The sequence below is a fragment of the Gymnoscopelus microlampas genome (assembly GCF_963454915.1).
Source record: "Gymnoscopelus microlampas genome assembly, chromosome: 2".
Taxonomy (NCBI): Eukaryota; Metazoa; Chordata; class Actinopteri; order Myctophiformes; family Myctophidae; genus Gymnoscopelus; species Gymnoscopelus microlampas.
In genome coordinates this window covers 36,071,676-36,090,963 of record NC_139939.1, presented here as the reverse complement: position 1 = coordinate 36,090,963, position 19,288 = coordinate 36,071,676, and the positions used below count along the sequence as shown (strand labels likewise).

Below are 19,288 nucleotides of genomic sequence, written 5' to 3'. Positions count from 1 at the left end.
TCCTTCCATGTTTCACCTCCAAGCCCTGAAACACTGTCAATTTATAACTCAACTAATTCTCGCATGTTTGACCTTGCAGCAGTAGCTCACTTCTAAATGAACATTTGATGAATAAGTACAGTAGACTGACCAAGAAAACACAGAGAAAAGTACTGCGACATTCACAATTTGCTCTCAAAACCATACAACCAACCAACAGTAACACAAATGTATTATGGATGACTCTCTCCTCTCTCGCTTCGTGTTCAACTCAGACCTGCTTGACTCCCTCTTCCTCCACCTTGTGTGATATGAAGAGAGACAGTCTTACGACAACATTTATCCATCCTGCCCCAGCCAGGGTTTCCTAGGCCCTTCTGCAGGGAGTGACAGATGGAACAGCCAGCCTAAAGGCAGCAGGAGACGATGGGAGAGGAGCATCATTTCCTTTCCCATCATCCACTATGACTTTCCTCGCCCCACCGTACCATGGCATAACACCAGGACAATACTCTGTTATGTACTTAATATCCCTCTTAATAATGCACTGTTCAGTCTGTACATGAGATGTGGACAATTATAATCGTTTGGTAACCTTTATAGGTATAAATATGAAATGTAAGTCATTGACCATTTGGAACACAAACAAGTAGTAACTGTTTTGCAGGGCAGGAAAACCCTGTGCTTTAAAATGGATTAAGTGGATTATAAAGATACAGTAACTGTTAATGCGCTATCTTAATGTTCTTAATGTACTCTTCTGAATCATAGAGCTGTCTATCACAGATATCTCAATACAGTTTTTAGCTGTGACCACAAAGTGTAAGCCATTCAGTTTTTCAGTCTGTTGGTGACTTGGTTGATCTACGTCAAACCAAGAGCTGGTCATAGCTTTGGTTTTTAATTATTCAAATTCATTGCATTCTTGACTCAAATTGGTATCTGATGTATAGCTATATAAACTTTTTTTTAAAGTAATTCAGCACTGAACACAGCGATGTACAGTAGTAGCAAGAAGCAGCAAAACGTGTTTTCTTTCACATTCAAACATTTATCTAGAGATACAATACACACTCCTGAACACATCTACAGTGAAAGTCCAATTTAATCGTTCTCATTCAGTATCACTGTCTCCAATATAATATATATACAATGTACGTAACTCAAGATAAAAATCTGTTCAGACATAGAACATAAAATGAATTGTACAGCTACTAAGACATGATGCATTTATAAATTACGATTCTTTTACAACCATTTTCATGTGCATATTGTCTTTGGACAGGAGTAGTGTATCCTGCCATCCTTTTGGAATATGGACTACTACAGTAGTCACAATAACCTGCTCTCTTATGGATGAATAAGAGACTCAAACAATCATCAAATTAAACAAAACAAAACAAACAAACAAAATAAAGTACATGCTCAAGTTCTTGATCATTCTGTGTAAACATACAGTGTGACATGAAACACTGTGCTGGTCACATGATGTCACATGATCTTTGACCAGGGAAATTGAACTGTGGAGAAACACTGTGCTGGTGCTTTACTTTACCACTAACCTTATTCTATTACATATATTCATCCTTGTATTTACTTTACCATGACTGTATTCCAGTATGTATTAACTTTTGGAAAAGTATTACAAGTACAAAATAGTACCACTCCCTGACACTATTTATACATTGGTGGAACAATATATAAAGTACAACAATGATTAGGTTTATTCATTTGGTACTTGTGTATTGTTACAACCTTGTAAGTACATTTTCATGAAATACTCAGGCACTTCTGTGCACCTACAATAATCACGTACACTACAATACAATTCTCCTATATGTTGTTCTTTAAGTTAAATAAGGCTACTGTAAAATAAAGTGTGCCAATAGGTAAACATTCTTTCCAACAACAAAGATCATGGACAAAGATCATGGACATAAAACAGATCATGGAGTGAAACGAATGCAACACAGATTGAGGTGTCTGACACCAGTGCACAGCAAAATCCTGAGTGTTAATTTAACCATATGAACACTAGCATACCTATTCTGCAAATATAGCAACTCTACGAGCTTGTAGATTAACTATTTTTGGCTATACATAGAGACTCTGGTCAGCTAATATGGGGCTTACGTGGTTAATTACACTCTCAGAGTTACAATAACACTGAGGACTTTACTGTGTGAGAGCAAACAGACTGAATATGGGATCTGAGATGGAGCCAAATGGATTAACATGGATGAGGTTGTTTGACACACGTGATAGTGTGACTTCTATTTACTGTGCATACAGTAGTAGCAGTAGTAGTAGTAGTACTACTACAGTACAATACAGCAGGAATACACTGTTGAAATGGGAGGGCAAAATGAAATATAACACTTCAGAACATGCAACTGGGGCATGTTTGAAATAAATAAACTTTACAGTGCTGTGCAGAAATGTATTGTGTCAAAAATAATGGTGTGAATAGTATGACATGATTATACCACTCACTGAAAATGTTAAATGTTGGCAATCCAAAAATGACAAACTCACAACCTATGCATCATGATGCCTTTTGAGCTTGTTTGTAGATCTGCTATTTTTGAAAAATTGTGAAAAGTTTTTAAATGTTTTGGGAAGCCAGGATGAAGGTGGTTAAAATGAGATGTACAAATTAAACATGTGTAGCACTTAACATTATGCTAGCCTGTGCATTGGGCATGTTTGATTCACTGTGATATACAAGTATATGCATAGAGCAGTGAGCAGTTTACTGTAGGTATTTTGCTCAAATGCAGATGGAATGCAGAGATTGAACCTATGACCATTTGGTTATGTGAACCACTAGGCCATCCTGCCCAATGTTTGTGTAAGCGGTCATCTGTTGATCGTGGACAGTTGGCATTGTGGCTGATACACTAAGAACTAACTCTATACAGTAGGACGGCACACCGTGCTACTGTGTGCTTGTCCATGTTTATTACTGTGTGCGTGCACGTGTGTGTGCGTGCGTGTGTGTGTGTGTGTGTGTGTATGTGTGCACGCGTGTGCATGGGCGCGTGCCTGTGTATGTGTGTGTGTGTGTGTGTGTGTGTCAGTGTAAATACTGTAACACTGCTCTTTGCAATTTCCTCAAGCAGTAATAAATCTCCTGTGTGTCATATCTAGTTCCACTTTACCTGGCCTGTTCATCTAATGAAATCACTGTAAGCAAACAAAAAACATGGAGAGGAGAGTTCTCTTTTCCGACCCTCCTCTCCCCTCCTCTCCTCTCCTCTCCGTTGTGCTACAAGGTGCCATATCCGTTCATCCTGGACAACTTCAGGTGTCCGCTGTCGTCCATCTCGGCGCTGTCGGCATCGTTGTCCAGCATCCCGTTCCTGGCAGCAAACATCTGACTGATCTCCACAAAGGTCTTGTTCTTGGTTTCTGGGACGATGAAGAGGGTGTAGGCCGCCACAGACAAACAGATAGCACAGAAGACCAGGTAGCAGTACGCCCCCGCTGACATCTGGGACGGAGGGGGGTAAAGAACATCATGTGTAAGGGGTTATTCAGATCCGCACGTGACACCATCGTATGGCAAAGAATAAATCAGTCTTAAAACGCTTTAGTCTCGTCGTGAATCTCAGGTCTGAATGAGGCTTCACAGCCATGTATGAGAGAACCTCTGTATGTCATGAAATGATTGATTAGCATTAAATAATGGTCTGAGTTCTGACCTGCAGGAAGGGGAAGACAAAGCCGATGGTGAAGTTGGAGAGCCAGTTGAGGCAACCGGCCACTGTGTAGGCAGCCGGACGGTGGGACTGTGTAAACAGCTCAGCCGTCATTAGGAAGGGAACGCCGGCTGGATGAGGACACACACACACACACACACACACACACACACACACACACACACACACACACACACACACACGCACATAATTGATATTTCTTCAATGTGATAGTATTCAGTCAACAGTCATTTTGTAAATTCATTTTCCTTATTTGTTATATTATTCTCATGTTCAATGTTTTCCTGATCTCCCCAATCTGGATCATGTTCTGACAATAGTCTAACCGGACATCACCCCAATCCATCACATTACAAATGGCTTTACAATTCACCCCTCCAGTGATGCACGGAGCTTTGTCACACTGACACTATACAGTAGGCCCCCGATGCTCACAGCTTCTTTATGAACAATCCCTTCATGAATAATCCCATATCAGTCATCCAGCTGAATATAATACTAAATATGATAACTTCTCATGCACCAATACATTTTACATTAACCCTATAAAACCGGTAAAGCATTTGTGTCATATTAGATTTCTTTGGCTATTAAAAAATAGCAGATATACAAGCTCATTGCGAGTCACTTCGTGCTGCGCTATAAACTTGTAAATCTGATATACTGATATATACTGATATAGCAACATAAGTTTTTTCAGAAAACTAGTTAAGATTTAGAAGACATTTGTAGAATCTGCCTCAGGTCTTAATGGGTTAAGATCCATTCATCGTGATGGTCTTGTGTGCTGCTCAGTGGTTATAACATGAGAGGGGAAATGTTTGGTTTAGCAACTTGGCAAACTCTAATACTACAATGTACTGTATACAAACAACATAGTTTAGCTGGGACTTATCCAGTTTGTTAGCTTGACATTTAGAATCTATGGGGTGGCTGGGTAGCTTTAAAACACACAATTTGTCATTGTTATAACTGAGAGCTATGTAGGAAAAATATGCATTAGTAAAAGTTCTAATGATGGAGCTCTTTCGAATGAACTCCTCATTATCTGGCTGTGATAATTGCGAGGAGGAAGTTTTAATATCGTCAAGCCAATAAGTAGGCCATAATTTGTCAACATCTGTGGTATACGCAAGGAGGAAGGGGGGGGGGGGGTTCTTCGTTGTGCATGCAAGGTTTTGTCCAAACAAAACCATATTCATCACCATGAGGTTATGAACAATGAGCCATTAAAAATCTAATTGCAGCAACAGAAATCCTCGTTCTGCGTGCAGAGGTATAGATTTTGCTGTCTTGACGAATGACGATATGTAAACCAGATTCCCTCCCATTCATCACCCTCTCTCACGGCCCCCTCAACATGGCTCCCTGACGACGCTGTAAACTATAGCCTCTTAATTCACTTCGCTCAACTCACTCGCTCAGCGTACAAAATGGCTGTATAGGAATGGATGTAGTGTGGCAATTATGATTCGCTCATTTACAAGACTAATGAAATACAATATCTCTTCTGTAGAAAGAGAGATGAGCAGGGCGGGAGGGAGGGTAAGGCTAGTGGCTGAGACTAAGCTGGAAAATAGTCCATGCATTTCCGCATGGTTCCAGCAGGGGTCAGTGTTAACTAGTGTCAGACCACTCTGTAACACTACATATAGGATTGAAATGGAGATAAGTTTCAGTCCAAAGTGAATATTCAGTGTTTGAAAAAAGTGACACCTGCTCGTACAGAATAACTCAAGGTCATTATTAAAATAAATAATGGTTCTCTTTACTGGGTAACTTAAGAGCATGGTTAATAAAATGAAGACTTTAATAGATAGGATCCTCTATCAACTGATATACTGATATGTTATGTAATTGTAAACCTCTGGTCACAAGCAATGACCACCAAGTACATTTAATCAAGTACCATACTTAAGTACAATTTTGAGGTACTTTTACTTTACTGGAGTATTTCCAAATTTCAATACTTTAATCTTTACTCCACTACATCTCTGAGGAAAATATTGTACTTTTACTCCACTACAATTATTTGAAAACTTTAGTTACTAGTGACTTTGCAGATATAAATTATTATATTATAAGACATACATGAACCACTTCAGCCCTATTTTATACATAGGCTATTTGAAAATAGCCGAAAGAACAGACAAATGAGTGAAACATGTACTCAACATCATTCTCACCTGGTCCTATACAGAACCCAGCGATGATTCCCACCACGCAGAGCACACTGATGTAACGCATGAAGGGAATCTGGGTCTGAAGGCAGTAGAACAGTGAAAATCATTAAACCAAAATAACAATAATACATTGCACAGCTGTTAAGTTTACAAAGTATAAAGATGTCTAATGTGATGGATCATATAGCAGAGTACAGTAGAATACAATAGAGTGCAAAGTATTCATGCCCTGGTCATTGGGGACCTTACTACTAGTTCACAGTGGAGTTAAGTAATTAAGTGTGTGTAATTACAGTAATGTACATTTTGAGGTATTTTTCTTTCTTTTTTCAGTATTTACAATTTTCAATGCTTTTACTTCTACTTCACTACATCACAGAGGAAAATATTTTACTTTTACTCCACTACATTTATATGAACATTTTTGTTATTTTGTAGATTTTGATTATTATCACAAAACACACGAACCATTTCAGCCCTAGCTATAAATATATTTCGGCCATTTTAAAATAGCAGATCTACAAGCTCACATTCTAAACTTGTAGAGGCCATTTTCAAAAGATTTTGTATACATTTTGAACTTGTGTAATGGGACATTCTGCACAATGACTACTTTTACTTTTGGTAAGTATATTGTTATGCTGATACTTTTGTACTTTTACTCAAGTACATTTTGAATACAGGACTTCTACTTGTAAGTTGTAACAGAGTATAGTATCTAGATTGCAGTATTGATACTTTTACTTAAAAACATGCGAGTACTTCTTCCATCACTACTGGTTTAGTAGCATTCACATGGCCTGTGGAACCTCATACTGCTGGTTTTCTATCCTACCAGGAAGTTATACTGTATGCACCATGTCACTTTTGCTATGTAATCAGGGATTAAGAAGAAGATGAAGACGATTACCTTTATTAATCCCTAATCCCCATGGGGAAATTATTTCTAGTCAGTTAGACCTGGGATGCCATGTAGGTGAATGTCATTAACAACTTGGTAGGATAGAAAGCCAGCATTAAAGGGGAATTTTGTGGGTAGCAAACAAATGGACCAATTCCAATAATTGTCAACCCTTCGCTTGTGGTCCAAATTATCCAAAATAGGGCCCAAGGAAAAAAAGAAAGGATCTAGACATGTATCTGGACCTCCAGGACAGATGGCCAGTGCAGTAACTTCTTATCTCCAATCTTAACTTATTAACCACCTATGCCCTTCTGTATATATACTGTACTTGTCGTATGAAGAATAGCTAAAATAGCCAATCTACAAGTTCACAACATGTGTCAATGGGGCGCGCTGTGAGCTTGTAGATCTGCTATAATTGAATGATTGACATTTTCAACAACAACAAAAATAAACTATTTTCACCTGTAATGGCATGCCCAAAACAGGGATGCCAGGTTGAAGAGGTTAGCTACAGTAATGTACAGTAATGTGTCAGTCTCTGTACCTGGTAGAGTAGAGAGAGAGTGATTCCAGCACAACAGAGACCCATGAAGGTGAAACCGCCAATCATCAGAGGCCTTCTGCCAACCCGCTCGATAGTGAAGCACTGGGGGAGGGACAGGAAACACAATGTGAGTTTGATGTGGCATTTACCACAGACAGAAAGAGATCAGGACTGTACAGTACAGTTACCTACCCCTAATACACCAGTGATGACCTCTATGACTCCAGTAGCAACAGTAGTGTACTGGATCTGAGAGGCTGGGATTCCTGCGTTTTCAAAGATGGCGTTGGTGTAGAACCAGATCTGGAATTGCATGTTGGAAAAGGTTGTTCATGAGCACAAGCGTGATTTGAACTTTTAACATGTATAGTTTAACCTAGTGGTTCCCATCCTTTTTTTGATCAGGGACCTTGGAAATCTCGAAAGCGTTCAACCCTGACCACTTCACTTGTGGTTCTCGAGATCCGCTGGTGACACACTCACTCACTCACTCACTCACTCACTCACTCACTCACTCACTCACTCACTCACTCACTCACTCACTCACTCACTCACTCACTCACTCACCTGTCTGTCTGTGTCCCTTTTATGCCCATATATGGAGATATCTGTATCTGTCTGCCCTTGTCCCTTTATACCCATATATGTAGATCCCTTTGTCATCAGTATATGCATATAGGTGGGCATGCCCATATAGGGGAATATCGGATTGGTGGTCCTGGTTAACCGGATCTCCATATATGCCTAGAAATGGGCATATCGGTGGTACTGGACAACCGTCTATCCGACCGAATGGACCTCACTCCCTCGGTTCCTCTGCGATATGCGCACAGATCGAGTTTGAGGTCGATTGGTCACACTGACATGGACGCAGGGATTTTTCACATTTATTGTAGGACAACATGTGCAAGTAACCACTTTCATTCTGGCATCCCTATTTTAGACCAAGGGGCCAGCCTGACATATTTACAATGAGGCCGATACGGAAGAGAGACAGTTCATATGAATGGCCTGTATGGCGCTGTTTTACCCCTGCAGGTGTCAGAAGGAATATTCTCTCATTGTAAGCGGATGGGTTTTTGACGAACTTTAGACTAGATTTTCTTACCTTAATAAAAATGGTCATAAATACTATATTCTTCTAGTCGCTAGTTTAAAGGATCTACAAAATTAATTTAAAAAATAATAATAATATTTAATATCATATTGTTTATGTCCCTCAAACGTTTTTCAAAAGGTTTGAGCCTAAATCAAGCCTCAGATATACTCATTCCAACTAACTTCTCTCTGGCTTATAAAGCACTTTCACCTGCAATACCACATTATCCTGTTTGGCACGGGGCGCTATTGAGCCAGTTTGTATGCATGTTATCTCCTGGTTCTGTGTGGAAAAAGTAAAAAAAAAAAGAAAAAAGATTATTCTTTTTTTTTTAACCTACACAACCAATAGCATTCATTCCCCGCCCCCACTCTTGATTGACAAGCTACCCAACCAATAGCATTCTTTGGGGATTGTTTTCCGGTTCCCTGGTCACATGTCTGGTCTCAAGCAATAGCGTTTGAGTTCCGCCGTGCCCAATGGTATATATTAAAGATGGCGGATTGCACGTTCCTAAACAATCGGCTTCATTTACGGTCTGTAGAAACCAATGGGTGACATCACCGTTCCCTTCGTCCATATTTTTTACGGTCTATGTTTTAGACATGACTCATTATCATAAAATAAAATGTAATGGTTTTATTTTTTTATGGCAGATCTACAAGCTCACAAGGTGTTGTATCATGACGTGTTCTCACATTCGCAATAGGCGGGCCGCAGCCAGAGACTTGGAGGTCCTTGGCATGGAAACATTTGGGAACGGCTGGGACAGCGGGCAGGAGATCAACTTTGAAGAAAATTCCCTACAAATTCAATTGCTAATCTTTTGTTTTGTACGGACTTGTCAAATCAATAAACTGATTTCAAATTGACTCCATCAAAAACTGCAAATGGTCGTTGGTAAGTTCTGGAACTCAGAGAACTAAATTTCCTGTTTAGTCAAGCCAATACCTAAGAGTTGCTTTTGCTCCTTTGGCGTTTGAACGTGATTCATCATAGCGATCATTATCATCCGGACCTTCCATCAGTCATTTGTCTCACATACCGTACATCATCAGCACATGGTTCTGACAAGAACTCCCCTTGAAATTAATTTGTGTATTCTCATTAATCTTGTTTCACGAACACAGCATCCATCATCTGTGTAGTGTGGTCGAGATCATGGTCGGTGGAGTTAAACGCTGTCTTGTTGATTTAGTAACGGTCCATACAGCCTTTCAGCACCACTTCAATGTTGAGATATTCACATGCATGCATGCGTACACACATACACACACCCAAACTGTACATACACACACACACACACACACACACACACACACACACACACACACACACACACACACACACACACACACACATACTCACTCACACACACAGACAGGCACAGAATAGCAAGAAAACCACAAACGCATGTATGCACATGACCATGGATATGCATGCGCGCGCACACACACACACACACACACACACACACACACACACACACACACACACACACACACACACACACACACACACACACACACACACACACAGCTAGCATGGCAGTCAGCATGCCTTGCCATGCAGCACTATATATACCGGGCAAAAGCTATAACAATTTGATAATTGGCTGAACCAAACTTTTCTCAGTTGTTCCTAAGATGATTTTTGACGTAAATCCATTTCTGACGTATACATTTTTGTATCGTGTATACAAATTTAATGAGATAATTTGCATATTTGAATTAATTAACAGGAATAACGAGTAGAGGTCACCCAACTTGTATTTTGGTGGTTTTGTGGTAAGTGGATGAATATTTGGTCTCACTCAGATGTAAGGATATTTGCAGTGTAACCATTGGGCATGTTTATTATGGTTAAATAGCATACATACACACTCACTACAGAGGCAGTAAATATCAACTAATACAATGTTATATTATTTGTTTCAGTTAAACCAATGGTCACTACCAAACGTTGGTCCTAAGGTAGTTATTCCTGTAGAATCCATTTCTGCTTGGGTTATGTTTGTATTGTGCATGTTCAATTAGATAATCTGCATATTTGAACAACATAATAATAATAATAATAATAATAATAAATACAAATAATTAGGCATTAGGACAGACAATGTAATGTCTTTAGAACACAACATTTGTACTTGTGTGTATGCATGTACAGTAAACAGGATGTACAGGGTATGTACAGGATCTGTAGGAGGACAGTGCATGTATCTGGGTGTGAGTGTGTGTGTCCCTACACCTCTGAGAGTGTAAAAACAGCCCCACAAGGACCATTATGGGTCCATTTGACTGTGTATAATGCAAAGCAGTCTAAGTTATAGTGGACTGTAGGGATAATGACACGTGGGCCTGTTGCCCCCTGCTCAGTGTGGACTAGAGGAGCACAGCTGGGAACTGAAGAGGAGGAACATCCTCTCACTGTCAGAACATAAGTGTACCCAAAATAGCTTGAGCACGAGAACACACACACACACACACACACACACACACACACACACACACACACACACACACACACACGGAGCATAACGCCAAACAAACTGGATCTTGCATGAATAAAATACAGCAACACACACACATACAGTACACTCCCACTCACCGCATCAATGCCAGAGAGCTGCATGCCAATGTTGACCACCATGATGGTGATGACCTGCCAGCGCACTGACTGGTCCATGAGGAGACCAAACACAGACACAGTCTGGACGGAGGACAGGCATCGCTGCTCCTCCTGCATCTCCTCAATCTCCGCCTGGATGTTGCCCTTCTCGCGGTACCACTTGAGAGCTGGAAGAGAAACATATATCTTTTTTTAATTACATTTTTTTATGCCACGATTTTGCGCCCCCCATTTTTTTCACCCAGTGCCAATTGTCCTGGGCGCTACACTCCCTCTGCCAGCCTAGGGAGAGCCGAGCTCATGCCTCCTTCAATGCATGAGAGCTAACAAGCCTTCTTATCACCTGACAGGGGGGAGTTTCCCCAGTTGGACGTAGCGCGTGGAAGGAACACGTTATTCCAAATAGTTCCTTTCCCCTCCATCAGGCATGCGGGTACATACCCTAGGGGACACGGGTAGAACATGCAACTCCACACAAAAAGGCCCTTTCATCAACCCCACCTAGGGTATGGGCACTGATCACGCAGAGGAGAGGATACGCCCCCGAGAACACAAGAATTGATTTTATGTTACTTGTCTATAAATGTCTTTGTGGCTCTGGGCCCAGCTATATCTTAGACATGCTGGAGCCATATGAACCCCCTAGTCATCTGGGGCTGGCCTACTAATTATTCCCAAAGTTGGAACAAAACAGGGTGAAGCAGCATTTCACTACTATGCACCACAAACCTGGAACAATATTCCAGGTTACATTAGACAATCCCCAACCATAGCTGTTTTAAGACTGGAGTTTTAAAAGTTAAAAACATATTTATTTAACATTGCTTACTCTACCCAATGATGGCTAGGAACAGCTAGGTCTTGCCTGGGCTTTAAATGAGCTGTGCTGTCACTTTTTTATTATTTTTGTTGTATCAAAGGTGGGAGTTTTTTTTTTATAAATATATTTAATTGTTGCACTATTTTTATTCTGTAAAGCACTTTCAATTGCCCTGGTGTATGAAAAGTGCAGTATAAATAAAGTTGCCTTGCCTTGCCAGCGCCCACAGCGTCCCCGGAGGGAATCGAAACCCAGGACCTTCTAGCTGTGAGGCGACAGCTCTACCGACTGCGCCACCATGCCCCCGAGAAACATACATCACACCTATTTATTTGCTGCTGTTTGTTATGGTGCAAACAGGCGTTGCATAAATTAGAGGTTGAATAATTAAACCATTTATAGTGTGATGACCCCTTCACTATGCCTGGGGTCATCCGTTTGCTCTATTTATCCATTTGGTTTGTGTTCGGTTATAATTGTGTTTTTTCTGTTGTGTGTCTATGGGACGAGGCACACCTGACTCCCCTCGTCCCTGGAGTATTTAAGCAGGCTGGCCAAGGCCATTCTCTCTCTCCAACCAGGCAACAGTGTTTGTTTGGTTGCTTGCTTTTGGATTTGCTTTTGCACTTGCACGTACACTACACTTTCACACATCCATATGTGTACTACGCTACTGATACCTCTTACTACTCACACCATTTTGTATAGTTTGTTGTTTTTAGTTAAAATCAAATAACTTTTTAATTACTCCTGTGCGTCGTCTCCCACCATAGTCATCATGATTGTTGAGCCAGTTCATGACAATAGTTACATCACAAGTTTACACCAGGTATAAAATAAAGGGTGGAATTATTTTGTACAAGGTTCCCACAAATTGCAGTTACATTTTAAATAAAGGATAAGAATAAGAGTATAAATATGTAAATAAAAATATCAAAACGATCAAAATGATTTATAAACTATACAAACAGTGTATGACTGAGGGTCTCTTTTGCGCAAATAAACAACATTGGATCTAATACTGGCATGTGGGTTCTGAGTAAAGTTTAGTTAGATAAAGAACTTGTTGGTCACATAAGAATAAATTAAGAAATTAATACGAACATTTGAAAGATTTATTTTCATAACGTTGCTTTGAACTCACACACTGATTCTCAGACATCAGCATCTACTGCAAAGCTTTTTTTTTTGTTGCTACATTTAGAAAGACATTAGTTCTTTTTTTCTGTTTTTTTCTGTTTTTCTGTTTGGAATTGGAACTTGCGTCTGAACTCCTCCGTCTCTGTAGTGTGGAGAACACACATTACTGATGGTGAGCGATAAACATGAATGAAATATAGAATTCCGATTGTTTGTTAGAACAAACATGAAAGCATGAATCCCTAAATAGAATGTCAGAATGAATGATAGAGAAAATATATTTAAATATATACAGTACAGTATATATATAATTAGTATTTTTCTTTTTTGTGTGGGTGGCGATAAAATAATAGTGATAAAATAATAGTGTTGGGGGTGGGGGCTCAAGCTGAATTTCTTCAGCTGCCTGAGGCTGTACAGACATTGGGTTTGGTCTGTGTGGCCCTCCTTTCCTTCCTAATTTACGATCAGCTCCTTGGTCTTCTTGACATTGAGGGCAAGTTTGTTCTCATGACACAACTGTGTCAAATGAGTCAAGTCTGTCATAATAATCAGCCACACTGGGCACTAAACTAATTGGAGTCACCAGCTCAGGACACAGGACACAGGAGGCATTTGAACAGCCAGGGATGCAACTTGAACTTGTTAAATGCTCTAAACTGATACATGATTCTTAAGGCTCAGGTATCTCTTTTTATTAGGGTCTACACATAGGAAAATGGGATTTGGAACCTAATTTACAAGTTCAGAAAGTTTACTTTTATTGGAAACAAAATTATAGTAAATTATAATACAGTAAATTATAGCAATGTTTTTGCACAACACACTTGGAGCAGCAGCAGCAGCAGAATTAGAGTTGCACTGACAAAATATTTCAGGATTCAAACACTTCAAACGCTTCTTCTTAACAAATAAGAAAGTGTGCAAATACAAATTGCTTTTGGGCATAGAAACCTTTTTTAAACATGACCTTTAATGTTATGGCTGGCAGCGTGTACAGAACGTCTATAGACACACATGACGGACACACATATAGGCTACAGTAATCCCATGAGGGATGGGCCACGAGGTTGCATGACACGTCATTCATTCATTGATTCATTCATTGATTCATTCTAGAGCACAGCAAACACAAGTGAATGTTAAGGTGAAATAGGAACAGGATAAAGAAGAATACAGTAACTGGAATCTTCTCTTCTGAGCTCTACATGGTCTCCATCAATGAAAAATGGTCCACTTCAGCGTCATGACAATACAAAATAAACAATTTGTGCCAGTTTATTACCACCCGACCATAAACCAACATGGGAAAAATAAAAAGGTTAAGTCACTTCTCTAACCTGTGATTGTGGCGTGGATATTCTTCTTCTCCATCAAGAGGTAACGTGGCGACTCTGGAAACCATGGTAAAGAAAACAGCTGGATCAAGGTTGGGAACACCACCAGAGACAGCAACAGAGGCCAGTGTTCGTCCTGTTTGAAAAGCAACAAACCTTTCTTACATCAATGTGGAAGCAGTCCATTATGTTTCATACAAAATATAAGCACTGCTTTTTCTGGATGCCTAGCTTGCTGAACCATAATGCTTTCTTGTTTATTGTCTGACTTTTATAATAATAATAATAATAATACTTAATACTAATACTAATACTAATACTACTAATACAACTTTATTTATACAGTATAGCACCTTTCAAAGCTGGGTTACAAAGTGCTACAAAGGAAACAACAAAAGAAAACACAGCACACAAAACTAAAAGAAAAGATTAAAAGCAATGCAGAAAACAATGCAGATAAATAAGTACATACTACTTTCATACTGGTGAAAGACCTGTATAGATAGATTAGAATCAGGAGGAATGGGGATTAAAAGTTAATCTATAGAAGTGAGTTTTAAGGAGGGTTTAAAACGGGGGCCTGATCTCCAGGGGCAGGGGCATTCCAAAGAGTAAGGGCTCTGATAGGAAGGGCCATATGCCATTTGACATACTGTATCAATGTGATGGTCCAAGTTGCATACCAATAGGGTGGGAGTCATATATAATCTAGTCTCACGTGGTGACACAGACCTGTCTCATGTCATCAATTCCAGCGAAATCTCAGGTAAGCCTCGGCTTGGCTTGGCTATAACAGATGTCGGTGGTTGGTCCATGGTTTGTCACTGTCTGCCGAACAAACTCTATTTCCCCCCGCAGCTATCTTGTGTCCTGAAGGCTGCACCCCACTACCGACACAGGCCTGGGTAGTAACCTCAGAGGAGTACATTTTTCTACTTGCTGGTATTTTGCGCTCTACAGTATATGCACAATAGTGCTTCTTGCAAGTGTCTGCCAGGCCCTTAAAGCCCTTAAAGCCTGCATCACTTTGCACATTTGGCACTACAGTATGTTCTCCTGTTTGCATGTACTGTACATTATCTAGACACCTATCTATCTAGCAATATCTTTCTGGTCAGTTCCAACAGTCACAGCTGAAATGAAAGAAACCCATTAATTTAAACCCTGGCCAGTTTTCCTTTCTATCTATTGGCATACTCAAACTGATCAACAGAAGAAACTCATAAATACACGCCGCTAGTACCACTGTGTTAGATGTATGGTACACACATAGCTGCTAGGCTTGCCTAGTCTTGTTTGTAAAATATCAGGTTGTTCTCTTTGTACTTTTATCACACGCCAGCTTTCAGTTTACTTTCCTCACCTTTCCTAATAGTTCATGGAGCCCCAGGACCTGAGCACTGAAGACTCCCAGACAGATGTGGATGCTGGGCATGAGGCCCAGGAAGCCTCGCAGGTTCTTCGGAGCGATTTCTCCCAAGTACATCGGCACCACACTCAGAGAGATACCTGTGGAGATGGAAAAGGGAGAATGTGCTGTATATTAGACCAGGGGTCTTCAACAGGGGGTCCGGGACCCCTAGGGGGTCCTCAGAGTTACTACAGGGGGTCCGCCAAATCTTTGTGTGATATGATTATTTATTTTTTTACATTAACCACTTGAACCCTAGCATCCCTTTTCTGAGGAGAACTTTAGCCAAAAATAGCAGATCTACAAGCTCACAGCGCCTCGCGCTGCGAGGCGTTGTGAGCTTGTAGATCGGCTATCTTTGGCAAAGAGTTATACTAGGTGTAGAGGGAAAAAAAGAGCAGCAAAGGTTTATCTGAAACACAATTTTATACAGTAGGCCTATGGAGGGGGTCCCTGCTTCATCTCTCTCTCAGCTAGGGGGTCCTTGGCCTGAAAACATTGAAGACCCCTGTATTAGACCCTACCTACTATCACTAACAGGGGTTAGCTTTGTATTGGTACATGTCAAACGTAGTATGTGTAACTTATGTGCTCTGTAGATTTGTATTAACTTCATTGCGCTGCCCACAATGATGCGTGCATGGCAGGGTATTGGAATCACTCCAGTGTCTGTATCTGTCTGTATATCTCGAGAACAATGGGCAGATTTTCATGACTTGGTGGGAATGATCCGCCCAAAGAGATGCTTAACCTTTTGGGTTGAAAGGTCAAAGGTCAAGGTCACAAGGTAGAAATTACATAATTGAACATATCTCAAGAAAGGAGACATAGAACAAGAGATGTTTGTGCAGGCATATTTTGCACGTCCAGGTGTGATTCATTGTAATCTTGTCCTTTGCTTTGTTGGTCAGGTAAAAAGAGGACTTTGAATCACATCGCCTTAATTCAAGGAAAATGTAATAAATAAACCAACGAGCACATAAAATGACACTGGCAAGCTAAGACATGGAGGAAACTGGATTGAAAAACATGAATACCTGAGTGTACACCTGTGATGAAACGTCCAATGATGACCATCTCAGGAGAACCGCAGGCTCGGCTGAAACCCATGAAGCCTCCTGCTATAAACACCAGTCCTGCAGAATTCACCAGGGCTCCTTTCCTACACACATACAATAATGACTGCTCACTCAACTTTATACAGTTAGTGTCAACAAAAGGACATCTCGCATGCACACTCACACACTCACACGTGAGCACCCTATGGTGAGCATGCACCCACGTGCGCACGCACACGCACACACACACACACACACACACACACACACACACACACACACACACACACACACACACACACACACACACACACACTATTTTGAAAGCGGACATCAGGGCACATTTCTCAGTTTTACTACACCGTAAAATCATCAGTGTTAATTTAATACCGATGTACAAGCTATAGCAGATCTACAAGCACACAGCTATAGCAGATCTACAAGCACACAACAGATACCAACACAACGCATCTACAAGCTCACAACGCATCATGCATGATGTGACGTGTGTTGTGTGCTTGTAGATCTGCTATTCAGTGAGTGACATTTATGTTTGAAGGAGAGTAATAATACACACGTCACCATAAAGCACTTTCTAAATAAAAACGTAGTTCATAATTAAAAGTAGTTCATCTATCTGACTGCTTGTATTAACCGATGACAAAGCAGTGATGTGCAGTAATACAGAAAATTGAGATGCATCCAGATGCATCGTAGAATCAAATCAAATCATTAACAGGTGAATCGTTATCGAATTGTGCAGTGAAGATTCACATAAATATGACCCTTTTCCTCATTACGACCATGTTGTTGTTTTTTCTTCTGGTTTTACTATCGTTGTGATCACTTTCTCTCCCCACAAGTCAAAGTAAAGTAATAAAACAAAAACAAACACATATCCAGGCATCCATCCAACCACATTCCCTTACCTGCCATATTTGGTCACTAGTGTTCCCACCATCAGGGCACCAAACGTGCCCCCAATAGCAAAGATGGACACCGTGAGGGAGTACATGACAGTGAGGGTCTGCTCATCAAGACTGACCCCATGACGACTCCTATATGTCTGATTGTAGAAGTCCTTGATGTACTGTGCAAATTACATTCAAGAATGAACAAACAAGTGGAACAAGTGTATTAATGGATTCATTAACAGATTAATAAATTAAGTTAATAAAACCAAAGTGCAGAGAAGAACAAAATATGAGTGAGTGAAATAGTTGATAGTCCAGATTGATACACAAAATATGTCTAGGAAATTTGAATCAGAAGCTAATCCCAAAACAACTGTTGTGCAAGCCACTTTGTTTTAACTTAACCCTGGTTTACTCCAGTGAAGAAGGCCTCTGGCCACCTGTCAAATATTGTGGTTATTCAGATCAACCACAGTTTTTTTTTTTTGGGGGGGGGGGGGGGGGGGATTTTTATGCCTTTTATTAGAGAGGGATAGGGAATGTTGGCTGACAGGAAATGGGGAGAAAGATTGGCGCGGGGGGGGGGGGGGGGGGGGGGTGACAAGCAGCAAAGGTCGTCGGGAACAGGAGTCGAACCCGCGAGAGGGTGCCTGGACCGTCACACTACGGCCAAGGCCTCAACCACAGGTTTTTAACCACAGTACAACCAGGGGTTTAAAACCAGCATGTAGTTTGAGGGTAATCATAGCAGTCACACATTTTACTGTGTAGTCTCTTTACTCAGCATTACACTCCAGGTCCTGTTTCTATGCTTCAGTGCAGCGCCATTCATCCCCCTTTAATATCATTAACCCTGTGAATACTTCAGTGGGTCAGCTGATGCTGTAAAGTTCTGCCAGTTCCAGTCCAAGTAATGAAAGGCCATCAATGACACATTCCACTAAATGTTTCCAGTCATCCAAGATGCAAGTAGAGACCTAATTCAATTTACCAAAATGAGGCTGAGCGCTTGGCAGAAAGCTACACAGACTCAATTCTTGCACTAAGAACACATGCAATCGGCATGTGTAAAACTTTAATAGTAAGAGCCACAGCTGCCCTACACAGATGATTATGTGTTCATTTTATATCCTATTATATTATTAAATGCCTCAGATGGTTAAGTTCTCATTGAAGCACCCTTTTGTGAATTCATCATTCAGAAGGTCATGCTTTATTTAGTTTGGGATTCTTCTAATTAAAGCTCAGACTGGGAATGATGGGAATAGAAGATACCGTCACTGTGGGGCCGAAACCTTGTATGTCTAAAACTGTTACTTTATAGGAAATTGAAAGTGGGTCCAATGTACCTATCATTTAGTCACAAGCTTTTGTTAAGACTTTCCATTGGTTACATATGTATAAAACCCACAGGCAACCTTAACCCCTTTCAACCTGGCAACCCATTTCATTATAGGTGATCATTTCTGAACTTTTTCCATAAAAGGTTCAAAAATGTTGAAAACAGATCTACAATCTCTTGTTACACTCACAGCGCTGTGAGCTT

The 19,288-nt window shown here is 40.5% G+C and overlaps 1 protein-coding gene across 1 annotated transcript in view; it reads right to left on the bottom strand.

Moving 5' to 3' along the window:
- Positions 1-3,247: 3,247 nt before the first annotated feature.
- The window catches only part of LOC311055136 (solute carrier family 2, facilitated glucose transporter member 9-like), a gene marked incomplete at both ends in the record, with an annotated part of 48,994 nt that continues 32,953 nt past the window's right edge, over positions 3,248-19,288 (bottom strand). The window contains 10 exons of the mRNA XM_084071238.1: positions 3,248-3,472; positions 3,684-3,811; positions 5,888-5,963; positions 7,336-7,437; positions 7,528-7,638; positions 11,042-11,229; positions 14,363-14,495; positions 15,723-15,868; positions 16,808-16,932; positions 17,758-17,918. Coding sequence (XP_083927364.1) covers positions 3,248-3,472; positions 3,684-3,811; positions 5,888-5,963; positions 7,336-7,437; positions 7,528-7,638; positions 11,042-11,229; positions 14,363-14,495; positions 15,723-15,868; positions 16,808-16,932; positions 17,758-17,918 — 1,395 coding nt within the window. The remainder of the gene's footprint in view (positions 3,473-3,683; positions 3,812-5,887; positions 5,964-7,335; positions 7,438-7,527; positions 7,639-11,041; positions 11,230-14,362; positions 14,496-15,722; positions 15,869-16,807; positions 16,933-17,757; positions 17,919-19,288) is intronic.